This window comes from Sceloporus occidentalis, unplaced genomic scaffold, assembly GCF_023333645.1.
Source record: "Sceloporus occidentalis isolate IW3139 unplaced genomic scaffold, rSceOcc1.0.p SCAF_40, whole genome shotgun sequence".
NCBI classification, from domain to species: domain Eukaryota; kingdom Metazoa; phylum Chordata; class Lepidosauria; order Squamata; family Phrynosomatidae; genus Sceloporus; species Sceloporus occidentalis.
The window spans coordinates 5,114,766-5,141,233 of record NW_028317020.1 but is presented as its reverse complement, the minus strand read 5'-3'; the positions used below and the strand labels follow the sequence as shown (position 1 = coordinate 5,141,233).

General features: G+C 38.4%; 1 protein-coding gene across 1 annotated transcript in view; it reads left to right on the top strand.

Annotated features, from left to right (window-relative positions):
- The first annotated feature begins 2,748 nt into the window (after positions 1-2,748).
- The window catches only part of LOC149290243 (tetratricopeptide repeat protein 28-like), a 239,640-nt gene continuing 215,920 nt past the window's right edge, over positions 2,749-26,468 (top strand). The window contains exons 1-2 of the mRNA XM_089489458.1: positions 2,749-2,766; positions 3,122-3,400. Coding sequence (XP_089345584.1) covers positions 2,749-2,766; positions 3,122-3,400 — 297 coding nt within the window. The remainder of the gene's footprint in view (positions 2,767-3,121; positions 3,401-26,468) is intronic.

Here is a 26,468-nt window from a genome sequence, read left to right as displayed (position 1 = left end):
TTAGCGCCAGTTTTGGCTGCTAAGTCACTGACAAGAAAGTACCCCCATTAAGATTAATGGGAGCATATTTTACATATGTGTTGGGGTGTCATTGTGAATCTGACGTGAGCTGTATTCAGAGCTCATGGTGTCTGGGGCAGAATTAGAGGTCCCGCTCCTTGCTGAAATTGCATCCACTTCTTAAAGCAGAAAGGGGTCCCGGGTCATTGGTGCAGGGCAGGTCAATCTCATTCCTCACCTTGTGGTGCTTGAGGCAGCTAGCCCTCTTGCCCCATAGAAGTTATTACCCTGGCTCTAGTTAATAGATAGGGAAGCCAGTTAGTGATAAATAGTCTTTATAAACAATTACATCTCTAAATGTTTTTGATTCAAATATGTTGTATTACATACATGCAGTTTGCCTGTCTTTCTTTTACTTGTTATTGTGTTTTATATTTGCTGAGGAAATAAAGAACTAATCTACTGCTTTTAATTATTATTATTTTTTATTGTTTTATATAGTGCCATCAAATTCTGTAGCGCTATACAATGGACATAACAAGTAGTATATAACATAACAATTTGACTTACAACAGGTGAGGAGGGCCCTGCTCAAACGAGCTTACAAGATTCCATTGGAATCTCATTAAAAGGACAGTATATGTCCCGCATGTCCACTCCTTACATTCTTTACCTGTAGGAAAGAAAAACATGCACTTACCTTGTTAGAACCCTCTAGGTCCAGAGCTGCAGCATACTGCCCACGGTCTTGTCTCGTTTTTATGCCAGTTTTGGCAGCTTGAAGCTCATTAGACCCCCTAGTAATCTCATGTGAGGCAGTGGTGAAGCTGGCTGGTGGTGAGCAGATCTCTGGCCAAGTTGTTGGGGTTTGGGGAAAGAGTGCCAATGCATAGAGGAGATACTGATGAATTTTCACAAGAAAAATATCATGATTGACAACAAAGACGGTCTCTAAGTCTACAGATGTTTATTGGAACGAAATTAAATAAAACAAAAAGTTCTTCAATACTGGGCTACATTACTGTGTCCAGCACTATATCTAATGCTCAAAGAAAAATATTTTTTTTCCCCATGTGACTTCTCTTTGAAGTATACATTATGCAGGGAGAGCTCTGCCATTTTACACAAGAATCTCTCTTGTAAACTCCATATAATTTATAACATGAGAAAATGATTCAGAGTCTTCGGTGATTTAATGCAGATGGACTATGCAAGATGAAAGAATTTGTGGAATTTGAAGAGATGTTAATTGTAAAAGTACCTATCATTCAAATGTTGCCCCATATGTTCTTTACCTTTAAGCTCTTATGTACAAAACACCATTTGTTCAATTCTTGAGCATTTTGGCATTTTCTTCTTTTCCTCACTCCAGTCAAATAGATTGTACTATTTCTTTCAAATAGAAACGCAGCCCTTGATAGAGATATTTTCAGGACTCTGGGACATCCAGCTGTGGAGGTAATGTTCTCAGCAGCTGGGGGTCAGAGGCTGCCTATCACTAAATAGCTATAAGAATGACACAATATTGGTAATAATATATAACACACCAATGAAAGCAAAGTCACCGCTGTAGATAATGTAGATAAAGTCATAAAAAATGTGACATGGTTGCAAAGGCTAAAAATGGTTACATCCAGCTTTTGAAAATTTCTAGCAAATGTATAGGCGAAAGTTTGAATTGTAGTTATATAAACATATGTTGTCTATATACACATTTTGGCAACTGGTTCTTGATCACTGTGAGGAACCAAAATAAATTAATGGCACAGATATAAATATTTTTTTAGGTAAATTATAATTTTTTCTATATTTACACAAACACAATGTATATATTACTTTTTTTTTAAATACAAAAGTATTTTGTGACATAGACTAATTTACTATACCTATGACACTGGAGATTGCAGCAACAGGACCAGCAGGAAATTTAGTCCAGATAAATCAGTAGTACAAACTAGTATCAAAGGAGTGGGCAGTGGGGTAGACATTAGTACCTGTTAGGGGCAGGCAAAGTCGGGATCAGGCAGAAGATTTGAACCAGACTGATAAATATACAGACCCAAATCACCATATTCTGTCTTCCGGTGATGATGTATCTCCTGTTCCAATTCTGTTGTATAAAAAAAACCTTACAATTTGAAACAATTGTAAAACTCAACAAACCAAAAAATAATAGCATGGTATTAACAATTCTTAAAGGCGCAGTCTAGGTTGTACAAGGCCATCTCTAATGACTAATGATTATTTAATGCTCTAGTAATAACAATCATGCATATTCCTGATATTAACATGATAAAAACATGGATGTTCATGGTGTTCCATGTCCAAACCTGCCCACCGTTCAATGCCCAAAATAATTCTTTAATCATTCATTTTTCTGTTGCAAGGAAAACGTATGACACAAAAAAGCCACTGATAGTTTGTTCCTAAGTGGAACAACACCTTTAAACAGCATCTATGCATGTCTATGATTAATTTAATTTTACTACATGTAAATCCTTTGTTGGCAAGCAAGGCATAATGCCATGGGTGGGCTCCAAACTTTTGAGAACATTTTTAATATATTTAAGAACATTTAGGCTGTAATTATATATTTTACATTCAAAATAGGCACTCAGTCCAAGGATGACCATAAATGTTCACAGTTATCTTAGCTGTGTTTAAATTTCTTGGTTTGCTTATTTTAGAAAATGTGTTCAGCGTTTGGGGTTATTTTTGAAGTTAAATATTAGTTTTGTCTTACCAATGATGACATTTGCCATTTTGGTATTCCTTCCTCACAAATTCAGAATTACTAAATTGGTGCTTTGGTCTGCCAACAGTATAAGCAACATTGGGTAACCAACTTGCATTAATGTTTCCAAGCTGCTTTCATTCTTTTCTATTATCTCTTTTTGCCATTTTTATCTTCTCAAGTTCTCACATATAGAATTAATAAACCTTCAGAGGAAAGAATAAAATGAAAGCTGCCATAGTTTATTGCTTAACATACTAAAACGCTATTTTGGGACAGTACCTTTAACTATGGTGAATCTTCTCAGCAATTACTCTCTACTTATAACACATTTGTCCCTACTGGTGCCTTATATGTTTCTTGACTCATATCATTTATATTCTACAGATTGCAGTCATTGGAGCAAAAGCTTTTGGGGGAAAGGTTGTTGAGAATTCCATGCTCAGTAAAGAAGAATTTATTGAGAAGGTTCGACAGAGCAATGAGGCCTGTAAAAATGGAGACTTTCAACTTGCCATTGAACTGTACAGTGAAACCCTGCAGGTCGACCCTCAGAACTGTATTCTGTACAGTAACAGATCTGCAGCATTTCTGAAAACCCTCCAGTATGAAAAGGCATTAGATGATGCTGTCAAAGCCCGGTTGCTCAATCCAAAATGGCCGAAGGTAAACTCAATTTGATAATCTGGTCTTTTAATACTATGAATGTTATAGCTTGTTTAAAGCAAATGGTACAGTAAATTAAATTTACCAGGGTAAATCCCCAGCCCTAAAGGTATTGAAAGGAAGCTTCCCTGAGCTCCACTAACACTAGAGCCTCACAAGGAGCTTCTCAGGCTTTTTCCATCCTGGAGAGCTGGTTAACAGAACATGAGACCTGGTATCGGGACTGGCCCAATCCAACTGGGGCAATGATGTTGGTGCAATACATTGGCTACACTGGTGAACGCTCTTGTCTTTAAGAAATGCATTCTAAGAAAGCCTTCTCTACAGAATGTATTTACTATGCAAGTATTTCTTATATCATATGCAAAGTATTCAGTTTTCTGACAAAATATAATATATATGTATAACATGTATGCTGGAAAACTTCACATACATGGCATGTCATTTTGCCTCTGTGCACAGTGCATACTCCTCTCTTTGTAGTATGGAATATGTCAATATGATTATTGTAAGAAGGCATCTTTGGTTTTCAAAAGACTGCATTTTAAAAGTTTATTGTTGCATAAATAACAGATAGTCCCATGAAATGATATAAAGATCTGTAACACTCTATATTTTTTGGAAGGGCAATACCATTTTCATTCTGTGTGTCGGTTTGACCTGACCTCGACTGCTGCATTGACCCAACATGTAGCTGGAAGGCAGGCTACAGGGGATTATTGGTGTAGAAATATTTGGACCCCCGGGGGATAATGCCTGCAGGCTCTCCATTCCTTGGCAACAAGCTGCAAATCAGAAAACATGGAAACTCTCCAGTTCCTTTGGTAATTCATAGAGCAGATTGCTAGCTATAATGCATGGCACCTTGGTGTCTAAGGACTCACAGTGCTGTCAGGGAGACAAAGACAGACTTCAGAGCCAGAGAAAGGTCTGCACCGCTCGCCCTCAAGCAGTATTTGTTAGGGAGACATACAAAGTGATGAGAAAGTGAGCAGTGGCCGCTATATATATATGGCACCATAATCTCTCTATGAATGTACTGTCTATGACCCAGTCACTGCTCAGCTGGCATCTATATATTTGCAGAATATATTCATATTTTGGAGGTTATTTATCAAATAATTGACCACTTATAAAAGATCTTATGACCATTGCAGCCAATGAAATGTTTCTGCTCCATAGATTGCTTTTCAAACACAGTTTTGGTGTATAACCCTCTTTGTCTTTAAGGGATTGATATAAGGTGTCATTTTCTGTTTGCTATATATACAGTATAACCATGGCACATTGTATTTCCATCCATGACGTCTGCTCAGGGTTTTCAGTGCAGGCATCCAGTGGAAATTTTTAACACAATACAAAATTGCCATGGAAAGCAAGCAGGGAGCCTGGGCTTGGCAGGGGAGCAGTTTATTGGGAAATAAGAAACTGTGAATTACTCAGATCTCTGCCAGGGGAGGTAGAATGCAATATGGTGGCAAATTTGTGCTCTTCTCTTGCGCAGATGATAAGTTCACACAGAGGTGAATATATTTTATTACAAAAAGCTGCAATGAAGATTATCACTCACTGTATTTGAACTATTGCTTACATTTATAAGATTCATCCATACTTGAATGTATTTTGTGTTGGAGCCATGCAGCAATTACCGGTACATGCCCTGTGAATGTAAATTTTAGTGTAAACATCACAGAACTCTTTGACTTCCCTGTTTTTTTTTTAATATTTTCCTAATTAATTTAAGCCATACACCTACTTACATTGCTTATGCATTATATTCAAGAACAATATTTTTTTTTACAGTTTCTCCAAAGTGGGCATGTGCTGTATGCAATACAAAGCATATCTTCTTTACCCTGGTTGTTACATATATTGGTAACAATATGCACTATTTATGTCATAATGAAAAGGCAATATGTCCAGAAATTAAACAATAAAGGTAAATGTCAATCAAAATATGTTGGGCCACAGCGGTTTAGAATGTCAACCAGCTTCCTCCTACTGAGTATGGATTGAGGGACAATCTAAAAAAATCTTAGGAGAAGTTTACTATAACACCGCATTGCAGAACATGTCATGTGCATGGCCAAGTATGGCACACTTTCTATTGATTGAGGTGGAACCTATGTTTGCCTCAGTAACCAAGTATGACACCTGTTATGTCTGTGGAATATATGCCTGCCCTACAACATCTCAAAGAATTACTTCTTTGGTCCATGCACAATCATTGGTTGTTTGTCCCGCTGAGATTTGCAAACCAACAAGGGTTATTTCTTACTCATCTTAGTTCTGCTGGACTGTTGCGTGTGAATATGGCGAACACCTGTCCATTGTCGCCCCAAACACAGCAGCAGGAACTGCTACCTGCTTACTGGCTGTCACTGTGACGTTAACGGGGAACATCGTTGTGGAAAGGATAAAGAATAAAAACAGCCCATAGGCTCGCTCGCCTTTCTCTCTCCACAGGGCCCAGAGCAACTACACCATAACTCCAAACTTGTTCACCCCACAATCCTAAAACTTTATTCGCTGCCATGTTTAATGTTCTAAAAATACCTAAAGTGGCTTTGGTAACACTCTGAATTGCTCTAGAAAGACCCAATTTAGAAAAATTGAAACATGATAACTCTGGTAGAACTGATTAATTTATATTTAATTGGACCAAAAATGGTCAGAGTGCTTGATAAAAAAATAATGATTACAGAGAGATCACTATACAAAAGAGTAAAATAAGTTATGGAAATCTTCAGATGTGAAGTCCTTAGTGAGAATGATCCAGGAAATTCCCAGTTTTACCCTCTGGTTCCCATTCTTATAGGAATATCTATATTGCCTGTAGGAGATGCTCATTTGGTGTCATGTGGGAAAGGAGTGTGTAGCCCAGGCACTTTACAACACCCTTAATGAGCTGGGTCGTGAAACCTGGCAGCAAACGCCAGCCTGATATTTTAATACATCATATTTTGTTGTTAAGGTACATTGTTTGCTAACAACTCTGGGGAGATCACCCCCCCCCCCCCATATTATTACTAAACACCTCATATCTATCTGATATATATATATAGCTGTTCTTACCTCTCAGTCCCTGTTTAACCCCCTCCTGCAATGTTTCCTACCATCCTGGAGGTCACACTGTCAGCACACAGAACATCTTCATGTTATGATTCTACTATAAACCATATTTCTCAAGTCATAACTCTGAAGATGCAAGGTGCTGCGTCCCCCTGCGTGACCCCAGTGCCTGGTACCCTGTAAGATTTTCTGGCAACCAGGACAGAACATCTGGCATCTCTTGTACATGCCCTGCTTAGGTGCTCTTCATGGTCCACTGATTTTATGGTGGGGTCTGACCTGGATTCCATATAACATTTATGGCAGGATGTGGCCTAAGAAAAAGCTGCATGTGCTTTTCTTCATGCAAGATGCCTTGTTAACCCTTAAGCAGGCATTTTGCATGACACAAGGCGTACTTTCACACTTGGCACTAACGTGTATTCTCACGCTAAATGGGAAGGCAGGGAGATGCCATGCCTCTTACCAAGCATCAGACAATAAAGATAGACATCTGGTAAAAAGTTTAAAAGTTACCAAGAATGCTTATTTATAAAGAGGTCATCTTCGTTATGTGACAAGGCTACAAACGAGTGCTTTTCCACTTAAACACTGTATCGTTCCAGGAGACACTAAAAGGGGAACTTCAACTTTTGTATTACTAGTATCAGATTAAATTTACAGTGCAGTAATACATACGGACACATCAGGAGATGAAAACCCTATGTGTAAGCTTGCCATCTAGCCCTATGGTACTTTTATACAAAGGTTCAGACATGAATGGTGGGCTTTTGAGGGCCCCGCTTAAGAGCTTACAATTAATGCAAGCCTACATTACTATAGCACTATAGCATTGTATTTTATGCTGTATAGGGCATTCCCTTTAATTCTTTAAAGTTCATTGTTTTATTCCAAGTTTTATTTTGGAAGTCATTTGTACTACAGCCTTTTAATGTCCTGCTGACATTCCTAAAAAGCCTTTCTGACATTATGTCAATGGGAATATCCTGCTACAGTCACAATTAAAATGTATTAAACTGAACCTCCAAGTGATATGTGAAGCGAAGCGTGCCAATATATTACATCAATTTATTATAGTCCCATTTAAATGAATTGGTAGAAGGATTTTGATTTTTTTTTTCAAATAGCTTTTCACTAAATAATCCTTCTAGTGAGGCTTTCTGTCCCTCCCTAATTTGGGATCAAATGTGAAAAAGATCAGATAAAATGTCTGTTATATCACATATGTCTGGTAGCATATATAAATAGAACCACAGCTGTCTTGTCAGACTAGGAGAAGGGTGATATAAGGCTAATCTATTGAAGTTTTGGATTTTGCAAAAAAAAAAAAAAAGATTTAAGTAAGAGAGGAAAAGAGGATTGTGATTGATTTCTCCTAATAACTATTGATTTACCATTGTTAAAAAAATAATCTAATCTAAAAAGATTGTGAGAATACTAGCCATGAATCCTCTTCCTTATACAGTTTTATTTTTACAGGAAATACCAAGATCTATAGTTTCCTAGTATTAGTGGTCAAAAGACCGCTACTTCATTTTTTTGCCTGATTAAACATTTTAGGAGTTTCTTTTCCTGCTGCGGTATTCAAGTCTGGAAAATATTGGAAGCCAGCATTCTGAAAGTTGTTCCACTTTTAATTTTCCCACACATTGGGTTCACTTTTATTCTGTTGCGTATTATAAACAAAATGTATTAAGTTCAAAATGTGCGATTTTTCCAGTAGTTCAGTAGTGTGTGGAATGCATACAGGGAGGCTGGCTGTCTAACGTACTGGGCGATAAGGGCATTTCACTAGAAGCAAATTCATCCCATATGCCAGGAGATTCCTTTGTGTTGAACTTTGTATTCAAGCCGCCATCTAATGGTGTGAAATAATAATTACAGAAGCCAAAAAATAAATAAACCAAAACAAATCAGAGGTCAGCTGTAGCCAACAGTGTCTGTTGCTCTGTTTCTAATACATTTTTGGTGAGCGTAGCGGGAACCAGGTCAACTGAGAGGCGCCTGGTCATTGCTGCGGAATTCCGGGTAGTGTAAGCTGGCTATAGGTGGGTTGCCTTTTTGGTTCTTGGGATAAAGTATTCTCCTCCAAGGAAAGTCTCCCAAAGAACTATACCACCAGTAACAACATCACACACCAATCCTGCAAAGTAACACATATACTTTATTGGGGAAAAACATACATTTTTTAATGACAAAACAACAATGGTGAATTTGATTTAACAAACAGAGCACAAATCAAATTGCCTGCTGTTGTGAGGGGCAAGAGTTAGATGGACCAAATAATTTGCACCTGGTGAAACACTGAGAAGGGAGGGAGAAGGTTATGTCTAGTAATAAAACCAATTTCAACTCACCGGGCCAGTTCTAACCGGAAATCTGCTTGTGACCTCTTCTACCTGATACTGACCATCTTATTAACATGTCAACATGTTTTGACCCTATTAAAAGACAAGAACTGTTTACTACATTCTACCCATTTATCCCATGTACTGTGTGTGTGAATGCACATATCGTATACTTCCTTCTCTTTAAACGTAAATTATGTTTTGCAAATTCAAAAAATTCTATCCTTATTTAGTTCCCCAGTGCTTTTCCAGTGTATTGAGATTGTAACCGCATATGATTATTAAATGCACATAAGAACAATTTTAAGAAATCATTTTTTTTCCGTTATCTGGTCACGTTTTCACAAACACAGTAAAATTCTTAAAGTATTTAATGTGTACTATAACAGGCTATTAACCTTTATAAGGGAAATAGACATTTTAAATGTATGCAGATTTAGAATAAAATGCCTGACACTGGCTCCCTCTTGTGTTTAATTGTATGTTTGCACATTCACATTAAATGGCCAGTCAAATGCTGAATATTTTAAGAAATCATTAAAATAGTTTTAAGGATATTCTCCCTTATGTGGAACTGCCTGTGTGCTATTGGTAACTTGAGAAATATTTCAGATTTTTTAAGTTCCACTAATGTGCTGACTGAATATAGACTGTTTTCCATGTGTATTCATACTAAGCATCCACATCAGGGAAAAGGAGGTAGTTGGTTTGGTTTCATATTTTTTTTCTCTACCTTGGCTATGACGTGTCCATACTTCTTGTTTCAGACATAGAAGCTGCTATGAATCAGGTTATGGCCCGTGTCAGGGCAGTCCAACTGCCCCAAACCAAATGTACTTGGCCTTTTGATTTCCTTCTTCGACTAAGCATTATCGATTTCGCCTACTTGTTCCATTATTCCTTTATATGCACTATAATATATATATATATATATGTATACTTTTGCCATTACTGCCAATCACTCAGGAGATAAGGTGCTGTAATGTACATCGGCAGGTCGGAGTGTAAGAGTGTAACGTGAGTGTAGGTGTACGAGTCAGAGGCTCTTTTCTTCACCAGCCTGGCCCTGATGACATGGTTATCTCAAAAGCAGCAGTATGGCTCCCTGTCTCCATGTACCTTTCTCATATGACCTCTTTGCTCATTACAAATGCAACTTTTACATTAGATGCTTTAGGTTATTTCTAAGACATTTGAGAAGCATTAGAAAACAGCAATTGTATTTATTTATTCATTTTATGGTATCACTGTCATAAAATCCAATCTGAATCTAATAAAACATTCTGTCTATGTGAGAGCACCAAATATTTTGAGCACATAGCAGCACCTCCCTTGTTTAATTAGACAGGTCTTTCTATGAACTGAAACACACACTGTAAACTCAATTTATTCTCCCTGCGTGCTGGAATTTGCTTTCCTCCTTATTGATTTTGGGACAGGAAGGATCTGCGCGCACCAGTTTTTACACTTATTGTTTTTTATATAGTTTTTTTTCATCATAACTTTATTATACTGTCTATACCAATATATCAGTTTAGTTTCCATAGCAACTGCAGGCCTTTATCTGCCATTCGGAGCATAGGATGATTGTATGGCCTGTAGGCATCTCAAGTACAAGCATTTTTACACTTTTCATCTCATCGTAAGGTAGCTTTTTGATTCAACAAAACTATAAAGTCAGACAAGTTATAAGGTTAATAAAAGTGTGTTTTTGTATTGGGCTGAATAATTAATATTTCGGATACGGCTGAAAAAGTCTCCATGTGAAATAAATAATTAAGGTAATTTACTATCAAACCATTCCATCACAAGGTTGCTGAGAGCGATGGAAGCTGTATTCTGGTCACAGCTGAAGGGATGCAGATTACTTCTAAGTAGTCAAAACTGGACGCTTATCACAGTTATCTCACCCATCAACCACTTACATTAACCTTTTTTCTGGGTCACTTGCCCTCGCATAGACACACACTGTGTACTGTGGCATTTACACGTAATATACTTTATTTCCAAAGAGGGACAATGTTGCCTTAGGACAGGACTTCACCAGGACTTTGTGACCTATTGATAGCTACATATATAATTGGGTAAGACATGTAGGGGAAGAATAATGGATTTAATTTCAACAGATCTATATTTGTGCTGTTTATATATTGATTATTGTGCTGTAGAACAGTGATATACTCACACCCACCAAACGTGTTGGGCTCCTGTGAACAAAGAGGACATCAGAGGAGAAAATATCAGAGGGACTTGGATCCCAGAGGTGGTTCAAATGGTGTCTTCTTCTAAATGTCTTGCTTTCATAAATATCAATTGGATGTTGATTCACTAAAAAAGGCTCCTTGGCTCAATAAAGCTCTGTAGCCACACATTGTGTGTGTGTATTTTCTTATAGCCAGGGAGGACTTGTCAGAGTCTGACCCTAAGAATGCAAAAGTATGTCGTCTAATTTTAAACGGCCAGTCTAACAGCTCTATTATTGCGAGTCTACCAGCCAATAAAAAAGAAAGGTGTTGGTTTATTGTAAGACATCAACATTAGCACATGTCTAAGTTTATTGATTCCCTCTTACCAACAAGGTTTAACTTTAGGTCATATCAATATATGGAAAATTAGAATGGTTCTAAATGGATACTAAAGTAACTTTTCATCAGAATTAGTTGGTCCTTGGTGTTATTTTTATACTACTTTAATAAGACACATGACCATTCGTAATTCGCAATAAATCTGGTGACGAGTAGAGAAAAATTCCGGGAATAATGGTCACGCAATTAGGATTATCATGAGGCTCCAGGTGGGTTTTTCTAATTAGACTGTTCAGTTAGACTGTGAAGTGCTCAAATAGGCTAATGCTGGATCAGCGGTAATCTTGTTACATTGTGAAAGATCTTGGCCATTGATGTCTAAACCGAAGGGTATCCTGTAATTAATCAAGAATTTGTTACAAAGAGAAGGATACAAAGACTAGCAATCATACTTCTGTCTGTGTTCTCTTGCCGTAGACTGACAAAGGCAGACAGGATAAATAGGTAAAAAGGTTCAAAGGATGACATGCATATACATAACTATCATACATAACCAAATATATAATTATCATACATAACTATATCATAATGATAGCATGTCATATAAATACTTTCCAATATGTTCTTTGAAGATGATAAAGGTTATGAAGATGTTACTAAGACTGTTCTTAGACATGGACAACTGAAGCACAGAAACAGAATTTGTCATCAGGTATGAACCATTCGGCCCACCCAGTCTGCCTAATGTAAACTTTCAGACCTTAACCAGTCCTTGGTCTCGTCTTAGATAGCCAATTTTTTACTACTTCCCATCAATCACATGGGATTGCATGTATTGGAATATTTCAGTTGATAAATTTGAGTTGAGTTAAATTATTGTTTTAAGATGTGTGACTAGAGACGGGCCTTTTTATGCAACTTGGCGATCTTCATGGGACATTTCTCAATATTATTGTCTCTCTCTCTGTCTTCTTCTAAGTCTGCCTTGGGCCCTTTTTATCGTTCTATTGAAAAGGACAGAAATCACATCGATATCAGAAAAGGGATAAAAGTTTCCAGTGACATGAGTTTGAAGCTGTGTGCCAGGGCAGGAATTGTTAAAACACAGCCTACAAAGATAGAACCCATTGTATTTCTAAACTACAATGTATCCATTCAATAACACATCACAGATGGTGTATTTTAAGAAAATACACATACACATTGCACATTCTGTGTATCATGGAATTCATATAAAATTATTTTTGTTCAATTGAGACCATGTTTTAAAATGGGAAAACGTACTTTCCCTTTAAATGGATACAAGCCAGTAAATATATGAAAAAAAAGCAAATGCTCCACATCTGTGATTTGAAGAATTTGCCAGTGATTAAAATACTTATATGCTTTTTTTTAAACCAATTTTTGATGTAGTTCAATGTGTCATACCCCTTCCTTTATTATCACAAGGAAGGAAGAATGAGTCTGATTATCTGTCCTTCTGTTTAAACTGTTCAATAAATGAAAATTAATGTATTTGTCCCATGCTGGAGGGGCAATGACGAGGTTTAAGCTAAGTGGCTCTTTTAATGACAACCTTGGCCCACAGCTGGAGTAATTAGTAAGATATATTATTATTATTAATTTTTTTTGTTTAGCCTATCCCCTCACTTTTTTCATGGAATAAAATGTTGTTTTTCTTTAAATTATTTTTTGTATTTGATTAGCCTATCATTTCAAATCAGTAACATAATTTAACATATTTTATCCTTTTGTATACAATATATAGTTTGTTGTAGATGTAATCAGCATTCACATAATGGGGCTTAGATGCGGCAAGCACATAAGGGGTGCAGTGCCTAGATTCATACTTGTGGCATAATATGTATAACGTAATTATGCAATACCACCATGTCAGATATGGCAGTTAATTTTTTGGGTTTATTGGGTGTAAAAAATATGATAAATTACATAGCATGTTCCACTTTTTACTGTATGGTTGTGTTCCTTTTTGTTCACAGATTTGGTGTGGTTGATACATTACAGAACACTAGTGCAATCGCAGGCTTGTTTTTTCCCCTGGTTTTGCACTACTTTTGCAATCTCATGATCACTGTGATCCCAACTTGTAAGTTTGCTACACTAGTAATATTATAATTATCTTTTATTTATATAGCGTCAACAATTTCTGCAGCGTTTAATACAATACCTATATTCAATACATATATTCAAGGGGTGTGACAACTGCTCGCAAGCTTACATCAGCCCACACTTGAAAAACCAGTAGGGGGATCAGTCATCAAGGCTCTGTGAGTTTGGGGTTCATTTGCTGGACAGTCTATATCAGGGGTCCTCAAACTTTTTAAACAGGGGGCCAGTTCACGGTCCCTCAGACCGTTGGAGGGCCGGACTATAGGGGCTGGCAGTATGTTCCCCCACAGGCATACAGCCTCCAGCCATACAGTATCTTTCGGAACACATGGATGTCCTGAGGCAAAAACACCCGGCGGGCCGGGTAAATGCGCTCCGCGGGCCGCATGTGGCCCGCGGGCCGTAGTTTGAGGACCCCAGGTCTATATGAAGAGATTTACCAGTGGCAGGCAGCAAAGTGTCTTTGTTGTTGAAGCAGGAGAACATTTGCAAGAACAAAAGTACCAAATGAGATAAACACTGCATAGTGTTTTGTGCTTATACAGGGCAGCTTAAGGCTTGATCTGTGTGCTCCCCAGCCGGCGCGGCTCTGTGTGTTCCTCTTTCCAGTAGTTGATAGCTCACTCCAGGCATGGTGCTTCTACCTCAAGGCAATCTAAGTTACCCAGATGTATGATCTTGAAAGATGCTACCGAAAGGGCCAGTTTTATGTACAATATAATAACAGGTTCCAGGCATCTCTTTTATTCAGGAGAAGAATACAAACGCTACAAGCAATCTAGCAACATATTTTTTTTGCCTTGGTAACAATGTTACTGTCCTGCAGATACGCATGTCTCTGATTCCATAGCTTTAAGGATGCATTAAAATAATTGCTGCCCAGGAGTAAAGCCAAGTAAAGCCCCTACAATCCATAACTACACACACACTCTAACACGCACACATTAACACACACATTTACCTTGGGTAAGGGCTCTGTTCAGAGTTGCTCACACATGCTGCCACTGTTTGGACTCCAGCAACGGCCCCTGCCCCCAGGTCCCATCCCAGGAGAGAAGGGAAAGCTGCTGTGACCTATCGGCAGCTTCCCTAACAATGAATAAAGTAAGATCCAATCACTGCCATTTAGGTGTTTTAATATGGCTGCTTGATACAATGGAAACATAAGCTGGAAAAAAGCATGTAAATATTTTATTATTCCACGTAGCAACCATGCAGAGCGGGAATTAGAATATTAACATTTTATTATGTGTTCTGCTTATCCTCAGAACTGTATTAGGTGGTGATGGTCTAGACACACCTGTGCACATTATACAGAGCGCAATAAAACAGCTGTGTCCATTGAAACATTATGTCGGGGTAATTACTAGAGACGACACTGGTAGAAATTAAAATACAATTAGGAATTGCTGCTGTGTGATCTCAACAGCACAAAATCAATTTATGGAACAGCATCACAAATGCATTGGGGTTTTGGTATTAAAAGGGGTTCTGGTGCAACGGGGCCTTATCGCCATAGCAACAATAATTCCTGTTGATAGGACCGTTCCATTATTTGCTGATATGGTAAGCTTTTTTAAAGCTTTGTAGCAAAAAAAACAGGGTTTTTAAACATGATATAATATTTTCATAGCCAATTATCTAAATATGTGCAAACGTACTTGTAGTTTATGATAATATCATATTAATATAGTAAAATTAGGGCCTCTTTATATCATTCCCATGATATATAATAAAGGATCCCTGGATTGAATGTGCTTTAGAGATATTTATTTATTTTGGCAAGTATGAATTAACACTTCTTAGGGTGAATATACCCCGACTTTTTCTCTGTTCATATTTATCCTAGATTCATGCAGTTTTAAATTCACACAAAACATTTATACTCTATTCATCAAACTAATCTGGAACACCAAGAAACTAACCATGCAGATCGCAAAGGCTGCCAATACTAAATCAGACCATCATCCAATCAACTGTCCGGAAAAGAACGTCTAGTTTATGACAAATATGGAAAATATGGCTAGCTACCTGACTGACTCCAGAAAAAATATGGATGTAATACAATACCACTCCCTCTAAAATGATTAATCTACTGTACATCACTCTCTCTTAATTCCACAACCCTGTGGTGGTGACACAAAGAGCAGCAGCGTAATAAATAATGGCAAGCGACAACCCCCTACACTGAGTTTTCTTGGATCTAATTTGTATAGCAACCTCTTGCAACCCATCTGCTTTCAGTTCCTACTCACATCACAATTATCCAGAATTAAGTAATCCAAAGCAAGTGTACGTCCACAAGTCATCTGTGACTGTGTATCGTTACAGGATTGTTAGTTATTCATCGTTTAACCACAATCATAGATCTGATCAAAGATGAGAAAGAAAGCGTTCGATAAAGACATTCACGTGTTTTTAATAACTAGCTTTGTGGCTTTTCAACTTTGAGTCTTTGCAAGTCATTTTGAGAATGGACAGGTGGCAACATGGACAGCTTTCATTTCTGAAAAGGTCCTATCTACCATCAGTAGGGAGCATCACCTTCACAGAACTTCCCAGACACAAAATAAAGACTTTAGAGGCACGCTCGGTGTACAAGATAATTTTGTGAAACAATTCTTGTGGCAAATGCCAAGGCTGTCCTGGCACTTTAAGTCCAGACCTGAAAACAACTAGGACAAAATATGATTTGGTGACTTGGGTGTGTATTAGTTAATGTAGGAGACTAATACTGCTTCACAGGAGATGGTGCACTCCTTCTCTAGTGTACATTTCACTTGTGCTTTTGTTACAAACAAAACACAATTACAGTGTAAAAGTAATCACCTTAATAATGAGACTTACAGTTAGGTCCAGAAATATTTGGACACTGACACAAGTTTTTTTTTATTTCGGCTGTTTAGCAAAATAAATTCAAGTTACAGTTCAAGTAATGAATATGGGCTTAAAGTGCAGTGTCTCAGTTTTAAACCCCTTGAATTAAAGCTGAACATCTGCACTTCAATTGCATCTCAGTTGTTTCATTTAAAATCCATTGTGGTGGCGTACTGAGCCAAAATTATGAAAATTGTGTCAGTGTCTTTATTCCCAAACAGCTTGTCTATGCCCCAAACAGCCTGCCTGTGCCACCTCTACCCCTGAAACAACCTGCCTGTACCACCTCTGCCCCTAAACAGCCTGCCTGTGCCACCTCTGCCCCTAAACAGCCTGCCTGCGCCACTCACCCATTCACCCTCCCTTACCTCACCTGATTTCTCTGGTCCGGTGGGCGGCTGAGCAACACTGGGGCCTGCAGCTTACTGCTGTGGTGCCTGCTCACTGTGTGAGGCAAGTCAGGGACACTACTGAAGATTTATCATGAATTCACAAGGCTTCCCCAGAAATGCAATTTACAGCACACCTCCATAATTTTGTCATAATCACATTGCTCATATTTTGTGAATACCTAGACAACAAAAATTCTGGTTTAACAGCTTGCAAAGTAGCCATTCTAATAACTCATCTCCCTGAGCATACACTAAAAGGAACCTTCAAGCAGTACATAGACACATTCCCAGTATATTTCATGACACCCTAATTCCAGCTCTAGTGATGTTATCTACTGATTCGATTTATGGCCTAGGACTGGTGTTAACACTTTGTTAAGGACTGATGATCAAAGAGTATCCTATATGTCCCTGGATCAAAGACTACAAAAAGACATATTGGGCTAAACTCTTTTCTTGCCGACTGGGCAGGCCAACTCATGCCTTGGCATGACGACTCCTTTGTGCCATAGTAATGTTGTCTTGTGATCTCTCGATGTTTGATATATATCTACATGTTTTCAATGAAATTGTGTGCATTAAAAATAATCAAGACTGAGTTATATTGCAGGTGGAAGAACTCCGTAAACAAGGCATCAATCACTCAGCAGTAGTAACCCTTTAAAAGATTGCCGTGAGGGAATTGTTTTGGTCCTAAGGGAGATAATCGGTTTAAGGGCATTACAGATGTAGGAAGCTTGTATTTCCTGAGCTACTTCACATTCAGATTTCTTTCATGAAAACAGTGCAGCTGCCAAGAATATTTCAGTCCTGTGGCTTGCACATTTCTGCAAACATGAGGATGCATCTTACCAAAAGTAGTGATTGCCATTCTTAGAATCTTTTCTTAGACAAAGACAAAGTGGATCTTACAGGAGATCTTAGGCAATGAAGGCCAACAGCAGTATTTCTTGATCTTTTGGGGTAATAACTAACAATAGTGCCAGTGAATCACAGGCAGTATGACATGCATTGCATGATCAGGAAGCATGGGGAATTTAACTGATGTTAAGTAAAGGGCCGCTAGGACCGTGTTAGCAATATTTTGTGGTGAACATAAAGAGATGTTATCCATTAATGCCGCCTACCCCGCATTAGTAAATAGCTCCTACTTGTTTGTGGCCTAGGGACTAGACCATAACACAAACAGATCCATTGAACCATCCCCTGTCCATGTGGTTTTTCTTTGTATCTCTTTTTCATGAGCAATGTGAACTTGTGCACATTATGCCTATTACATAAGACAGAGCAGTCTGGGATTCCAAAAAAGGAGTGTTTGTGTGCTTAATTCAACAATATGTATTAAATGAGATAGGATAATTTCTTAGCCAGTGTCCACTTCACAGCATATGATGTTGTATTGGTAACATTCATGGAACGCAAGACGTATCATTGTACAGTGGAGACGCAAGTACTATTCATTTTTGTTTTCATGGGACAACTTGGATGGTACAAATGTATGTTGGACTGTGCCAATCAAGTCAATGATTGTATGCCAGAATATGTCAACTCCAACTCAGTTAAGAGAGTTTACCTTGAATCAAGCTCATGAGTTACTTCTAAATAACTTCTGAATAACTTTAAAATACTTGTTAATTATGGTCCTAAAATACTTGTTTTAGTGAATGAAACCCAGGATGTTGAATGAATTTGCTTATAGTTAATAGTAATGTTGTAATGGATGTCTGTTGTGAAATGTGAGTAACTACACAATTGTGTATTTCATTGTCATTTTACTTTAAAATAGTAAGTTGAGATATTGATAAAACACAGAAGCTTTTGTGTATGAGTAAACCTGATAAATACAAGATGCAGTTCTGTGTGTGTGTGTATTAATTAACTTGAAGTTTCTCTAAAGTTCGATTCCCATAATGTGTCACTTTCTCAGCAGCTGATTATTTTGGTGCTCTAAGTCAGCAGTACAGACGAGACTAGGCATTGCAGACATCATAGGTCACATTCAAGCTTGTGTGCAAGCTCATCTATTCAAGCAGTGGCTCCACAATCTGTTCTATTGATCTGACACTTAAAATAATTGTATTTATACTGTACATAATTTATATTAATTGCAAAGGGTTTGCTTTTCATTCTACCTATAACCTTTTTGCTGCAATGATCTATTGTAAAAAGCTACATTATGGTATATCATTACAGGGCCCAAAATAGGTGTCATAATTGTGATAATCTCCCAATTATGGCACTAATCTCACCAATCTATGCAGTCTACGAAAACTCTTCTGAGAGTATTACTAGTACAGCATTTTACACTTTGCGAATGAATGAATGTCACTCATAATATTGTCTCCCCTTTGGGAGACAAGTGGGTAAATCCCATTATTAGGGTAATCTCCCCTTTAAAAGATGCTTACTTTCAAGCCCTGTATTGTGGTTCAAACACCTAGCCGCCTGGATGTAGTGACTGGCTCTACATATGCAACTGATTAAGAGAGTGTTGTTCTGTGTTCTGAACAATATTTTGCAGCTCACCAATTTTATAAAAAGTACTCATACATGTAATATGTGTATCAGTTGACGGAAAACCTGGAACATTGCTAAACGAAAGCGTCTTCAGCTGCTCCGAACACTAGAAAGAGGAAAGCACAAATGTATGCCAAAAGGGTTCACATATTTGTTAATGATATCACAGCCCACGCTGTCACTTATTTGGGCCAACATTACGCAAGTCCAAACACGCAGAAGAAGTGGCAATTTGATAGGGTGCTATTGAGAATGTTAATGGTAAATTCGTGAAATCGACAGTGTGAGAATGAAATCAGACTTTTATGGCACTGCAATACAAGTCTGAAAAAGTAATATCCCCAAATTAAGCTGTCAGCACTCCAAAATATTAAATTCAAACTATGACAGGAATTAAAAATTTATTAATACAAAAGAAAAATATCTTTTTCTGGGTTGTGAAATTACATTTGAAGTATTATACCATGCAATTATAATATTAATCCTTAATGTGTTATCTGTGTGAACCACAATTCATGATGTCATTAAGGTAAGTAGACAAAACAGATTTTTATGAGAAAAAAGTATAAATTCCTCTAAGTAGAGAGAGATGCAGAAATAGGTTTGGAAGTGCAAATTTACCAAACAAGGCCAGACCCCCACAAATCTGATGAAAACTTAGCAAAAAAGCTTTGGAATTTGCATCTGAAACTCATTCATTCATGGGTCCACATTCAATTTCACTCTCTCACATGCACATTCTCGTTCACTCTCTAAATGTTTCCCTACCTTCTCAGATGACCACTTCCACTTCCTCATCTTATTCATCTTATATGTTGTGTCTTCTCCCTTCTCTTCTCTCTTCTCTATTCTCTCTTCAATCTTTAATCCATTTTGGCGGAAGCTCCCCCAGGGTCATCTAAAGTACTAGGAACATTTTGATCTATACATTGGACTAATTACTCTGTGTAGGAGTAGAGATGTACACATCAATTGTGCTGGGATGAGGATGCTTGTGTGTATATGCAGATATGTATAATGTATATGTAAATTTGAATTAGTATAAGTATTGGTAGCATACAGAGTAATTTAATTCAATTAGAAAGAGTAAATTCCTGCTCATAATTATACTTGGAACAAAATGGATGCATCAGCATAGTGAACATTTTACACCTAATTTCTCAATTTAAATGCATGTAAATAGGCGGCTCTGGGGGTTTGTAAAGTAGCTTTACAATTACAGAGTCATTTCAAATACCAAAACCAAATCATATAGTTTCACATAGATTTTTTTTCACAATTTTACTCTTGGTTTTGAAAATGGATTCTTGTATCTTCCATGGAAACTGTAACATTACCCAGGTCATTAACCACTGAAATTTACTTAGATGGAAAAAAGCAATAAAGGAAAAAATTATCATATTTTGCCTTATCTCAGCGTCAACTGTAAGTGGTTATTTCATATTCAAATTGGTGAGTCTGGGTTATATCTTCTGGCACACAATAACATATTAACACACAAAGAAGCTCTCTGCACCTTAGATCAATATGGGTCAAAAATGTATGATATAACATCCCAAACAAGCCTTAAATAAAACTCCCGGTTCAATGAGTGCTGAATACTTCAAAAGGCTTCATTTTTAATAGTTTTCAGATAAATTGGACATGATTTGAACCCATAAGGCATCTCCTGTAGAGTGTAGAAAAATTGTTTAAAAATGTGTTTAACAGGAAGAAAACATAAATATGTTATAAAATAAAGCTAAATATAAAAAATATATATCAATACACTTAGCAATATATATAGTACATGTCACGTCACAGCGTACAAGGAGACACCGAAGTCAGGTAGGACTGGCAAAGGATGGTCCAGAGAGCAGTGGTCAGGGTACCGGAGAGCAGGAACGTCGTGGGAATAGCCGAGGTCAGGATACCGTAGAGCAGGATAGTCGTGGGAATAGCTGAGATCAGGATACCGGAGAGCAGGATAGTCGTGGAATAAGCCGAGGTCAAATAACAGGTAAACAACAGGAACGCGTACTGAGATAGGCACTACCGAGATAGGCACGACCATCAGAAGGCAATGTCTCTGAGTCAGGAAGTCTCTTAAATAAGCACAGGAGTTTAGGCACTAATTGGAGATTTCTTGCCAAATATTCAAAGTGTCGTTACGTCACTTCCTGCGCGGCCATCTTGTGTTTGGCGATTTCGTAATCTCCCAATATAGGTCGATGTAGTATCTGCAGGCACGTGAAGAACGTGTCCGGACACCAGAACAGGACCTGTCCTGAAGCTGCTGGGAACGCAGCGTGAAGGAGGTAGGTTTTCCTTGCCGTGGCAGCGGCTGCCTCTGCTGTGCAGAGGCGGGGGGTCTCCCTCTTCTTCGCGGCGGCTGCGGCTGTTGTGCAGAGGCGGGAGGTCTCCCCCTTCTTCGCAGCAGTTGCGGCTGCTGTGTGGAGGCAGGGAGTCCTCTCCCCAGTAGCGGCTGTGGCTGCCGTGCTGAGGCGGGGGGTCTCCCCCTTCTTCGCGGCGGCTGCTGCTGCTGATCCAAAGCGGGGGGTCTCCCTCTTCTTCGCGGCAGCTGCGGCTGCCGGGCCGAAGCTGGGGGGTCTCCCCCTACCTCGCGGCGGCTGCGGTTGCCGGCCAGGAGAACCGGAGGATCTCCCTGCCCGGTACGTGACAGTACATATTTTAAATGAATATGCATTTAAAGCTTGTAAATAAATATATAAATGTGTATAATATAAATATATGTGTGTATAATTGGGAGGATAATATAATGTATATCTTGTATGGTATCTATGGTATTTATTTGCATTGATACAATCCTCCATCATACCCACTATGCATAGTTTAGTTTTTCCATAAAATTCAGTGAAATGAGTATATTTCTTTCACTGAATGATGAAAAGATAATTCTTCACACTTCATTTTAGAACTTTTGCCAGTTCAGTGGCTCCAATCCTTTGTAATACTAAGATCAGCCATTGGTTAGGCTACATTGTTTTACACGTTTAATAAAGCAGCGGAATAGTATTTCTGCCCAAACTGAAGATTCTGTGCACTAAGTAACGTTAGATACATAGAGATGAATATATTATCCAGCCAAACACTGTGTCTCTAAGCCTTATTGCTACATTTAAATTTAAAATGAGCTTATTCATATCACTACATTGTAATGATGGATAAATCTAATAAGGTTATGAGGAGAGAAAGGTCACCTGCTGTGTCTTGTCAATTGTGCCATATAACAATAAAGCAGAAATGTGTGCGGTGAACTCTGGGTTGCTCTCTTTAGGTATCTTCCTTAATGCATAGAGTAGTGTTGTAAAGTTTATGCGAATATAGGTATGTGAAGACATTGGTGTGACATTAAACATGTGTGAGGATCATTAATTAGGTATACATATTTCTGTGTCATATTGAATGTGTTTAAGTTGTTTTCCTGTTGTATAAGGAAACAATACTGCTTTCTTATGAAAATTGTCCTTATTTGTTGCATACAGTATTTAGAAGTAAAAAAATTTTTCTTAGACATAAAGTTAAACAGGATCAGAATTCAGGATGTACATAAAAGATAAGAGAAACAAATAATAGTGCAACACTCACATAAGTGGAGCCAATATGACTGGCTCCAATCGAATCCACACCAGAGCCTGGGTGGGGGCCCTGGATCAGATCTTCACCAACAGATGGGTGCGTGATCCCAAATCACGCATTGCAATTTCGATTGGAGCCAGTCATATTGGCTCCACTCATGTGAATGTTCTAGCCCATTACTTTTATTGCATTAATTTGTGTTGCAGACAGGTTACACTATTATCTGTTTCTTTTATCTTTTATGTACATCCCGGATTCTGATCGTTTTTAACCCCAAAGGGGTAAGCTATATTTCTTTATTTGCTTATTCGCTCCACTCACTGTGGTGGGTTACACCACCACTATTCTCTTTCGCATTATTGTTTTTTTGTGTGGGACAGCGGGATTCCCACAGAGTGTTGTAGCGATTTGTACACATCTTAGACCCTGCTTTTTTACTCTGTATAAAGCTAAACAGATAAGAATCTGAAGCAGCACTGCTGCTAACCTGGTGTGTTTTGCGGGCTTTGAGGGAATGATGGCGCCTTTCTGGGGAGTAGCGACCCTTTTCTGGACATTTTGGCCTGGTGGCTCCATGGCGACGTTTAGAGCCTGGTGGCCCCATTGAAAGCATGGAGCACAGCAGTGAGAAGAGCATGGAACGGGGCAGCCGGAGGAGGCTGGCGGGTTATGGGAGGAGCATGGGGGTAGAATAATCAGACCCTATCTTCAGGTTTCCACTGAGCCCCAAGTTTTCTGATGGTGATTTTGGGTATAATTTACATACTGTTAGTTATATTTTCAGCTAGCATATAAAGCACATACATCTTCATTGGTCATTTAAATTGCCATGTGCATTACATTTCTGCAGAGCTTTTTTATCTTTGAAGTTCAGATCTACAGCCCACACCTTTGCCATTATTAAAACCAGCGTGTAAATATTTTACAGGCTAATGAGTTCTCCTTGGTTGCCTAAAAACACAGCAATGCAAATGTAGCCCAGAGGGTGCAGTTTGCAGAAAATTTAATTCATGCAAAATAAATGGAAAAAAAATGTTAATTTAGAAATACTGTAGCGCAAAGTCCCATACTGTACAAATATTTAAAGTATGTTGTTTAGTGTAATCCCAGCTGCCTCGATGGTTTAAACACACCTGTGTATCCTTCACATTAATGAGAAAGCATACTTCAGCTGTATACACAAACATAGGCATATTTATATTGCATGTCTATGGATTAGATGATGCCTATGTACTAGATTTATATGCTTAGATTGTATTGGGGATGGTATAAAAAGTGACTCATGTACAAAGTATTGAAAAGGTATTACCATAGCAACCGGCATTCCATGGGTTACTATGGCAAAACGACCACATTCCAAGTAGCACCCGATATTACCTTTTTTGACAATAAAGAATGCATTTCTTACCAATTATCAGTGATGAGCTTTATTTATTTGAAGATGTTATTATTATTAAAGAAAACATAGTATGTTATATTAAACATATAATTGTTTCCTGGTTATCTAGTGGGGTGTTTTCATATGGGGACACACAATGACACTCACCAGAGTCCAGCTAGCTAGCAGTTCATGCTGAGTGCTGGTCAGCATAGATTTGCCAGTGAATGCACACAGACCTGTCCAGACAGGACTAGAGGTCACCATCTGGAGGTAGGATTGTAAAGAGAGACCCCTGACTTCACCAAGCAACATGTCCTACAGTGCTACCTTTGACCTCAAACTGCTTGTCTGTGTCATCTTTGCCCCAAACTGCCTGTATGTGCCATCTTTACCTCCAAAGAGCTTGTCTGTGCCACCTGTGCCCCCAAACAGCTTGCCTGTGCCGTATTTGTCCACAAACAGCTTGCCTGTGCCATTTTTGTCCCCCAAAAAGCTTGTTAGTGCCCCCAAACAACCTCCAAGTGCCATTTTGCCCCTAAACAGCTTGTCTGTGCCGTATTTGCCCTAAAACAGCTTGCCTGTCCCATCTTTGCCACCAAACAGCTTGTCAGTGCTCCTTAAATGCATGCCTGTGCTATCTTTGCCCCTAAACAGCCTACCTGTGCTATCTTTGCTCCCGAACAGCATGCTTGTGCCCCTGCTTACACCACTTACCTGCAGGAGTGGTGTGTCTCTCTTCCTCAATGCTGTGTGCACACTGATTCATCATACAGGAAGCGGATGTGCCTGCTGGATCTGTCAGACACAGTGTGCAAGGAGAGAGTGTCAGATCATCTGATCAGATTGTATTACCTGCATCTAGCGGCTTTAAAGGGGTGGACAAGTGGTCACAGGGTCCACCCGGGCTCCTAGAGTGGCAAGTCCAGTCACAGTTGCGACCCCTGCAACCATGATTGTTTTTATGGCTGCAGGTCTCATGAAGGCTCTGAGCACTTTTCATTCAGTTTCTTCAACTGTGATATGGTACCCTCCCTGTTGTACTTTTTTTAACCCTTCATGAACTTTCTGCAAAGTGATTTGTCAACTGTAGTATATAAGTGCTTCTAAGTGAAACCAAATTTTCAGGGGTCATGTTTACTCAAGCAAGAATTTCAGCTATGACATACATAAAAGAAAGACCAATCAGAAGGTTCTCGTAAAGCAACAGACTGTGTGACCTTAAAATTCTGTCTCATTACTCTCATGTAGTTAGACGTTGGGTTAACAATGAATACATAAGAATACTGAATGAAACAAAGATTAACTTCTGGAAAATCATGTATTATTGCTGCAAACTTTTATTACGAGACAAAGAGAGAAAGCGAGAGAGATGTGGATACCAAAAGGTATATCAGAGCCTGGATAAGGCAAGATCCATACAATTCTAATATTTAATTATCCATAAAGGGATTTTAAGCATAATTTAAAACTCGACCTCTCTTCTAGAATACCTGGTAAAGTAAACATCTGTGCAAAAGTATCCACGAGGGATTCATGGATGTTACATCAAGATATTATTGCCTTGTTTTATATGCTGGCAAGTATTTGACCAATTATCTGGCAATGAATTATGCCTATGTTTCCCTTTACATAAAGCATGAGAGTGTGTGAAATGTGAGCATCTCTGACACATCAGCAGTGCGGCGTGTGGAAGACTGAACAGAGTAGGGCCTGTCCAGTCGCTCACAACAAGATGATCTATGGCTCCTGGGTGACATAAACTGTAAGACTACCCACCTGGACACCATATGCAAAGGCAGCTGCTACAGGGAACACAACAGCATACATTTTTATATAATTTGAGCAATTTATCCATGTTTTGGTCAAATTTGACACAAACTATGTAAAAGCTTTATTTTTCTCCAAACTGCCACGTAAGATATTGTGTTATTTTTTGACGAGCTAACATCTGCAAGGAAAACGATTTATTTTTGGTAGGGTAAAAAACTAGCTTTTGTTGGATACCAGAATTTTGATGAGAAGTTCATAATGAGGCCTCAGAATCAATTTGTGCGCCCCAAAGTAGATCATAAATTATAGTAACCCAGTAGATATTGTATGGAACTTTGTACCATCATTCGTTATTGAGTCAATGTTATGATTGCTCAGATGGGTAGCCAGCTTTGAGTAGTTGTTCTCTCATAGACATAAAGTTGAGTTTGGAGGGGAACCCAAGTGGTAGTTTCTGGATTTTGAGGCAATCATTTG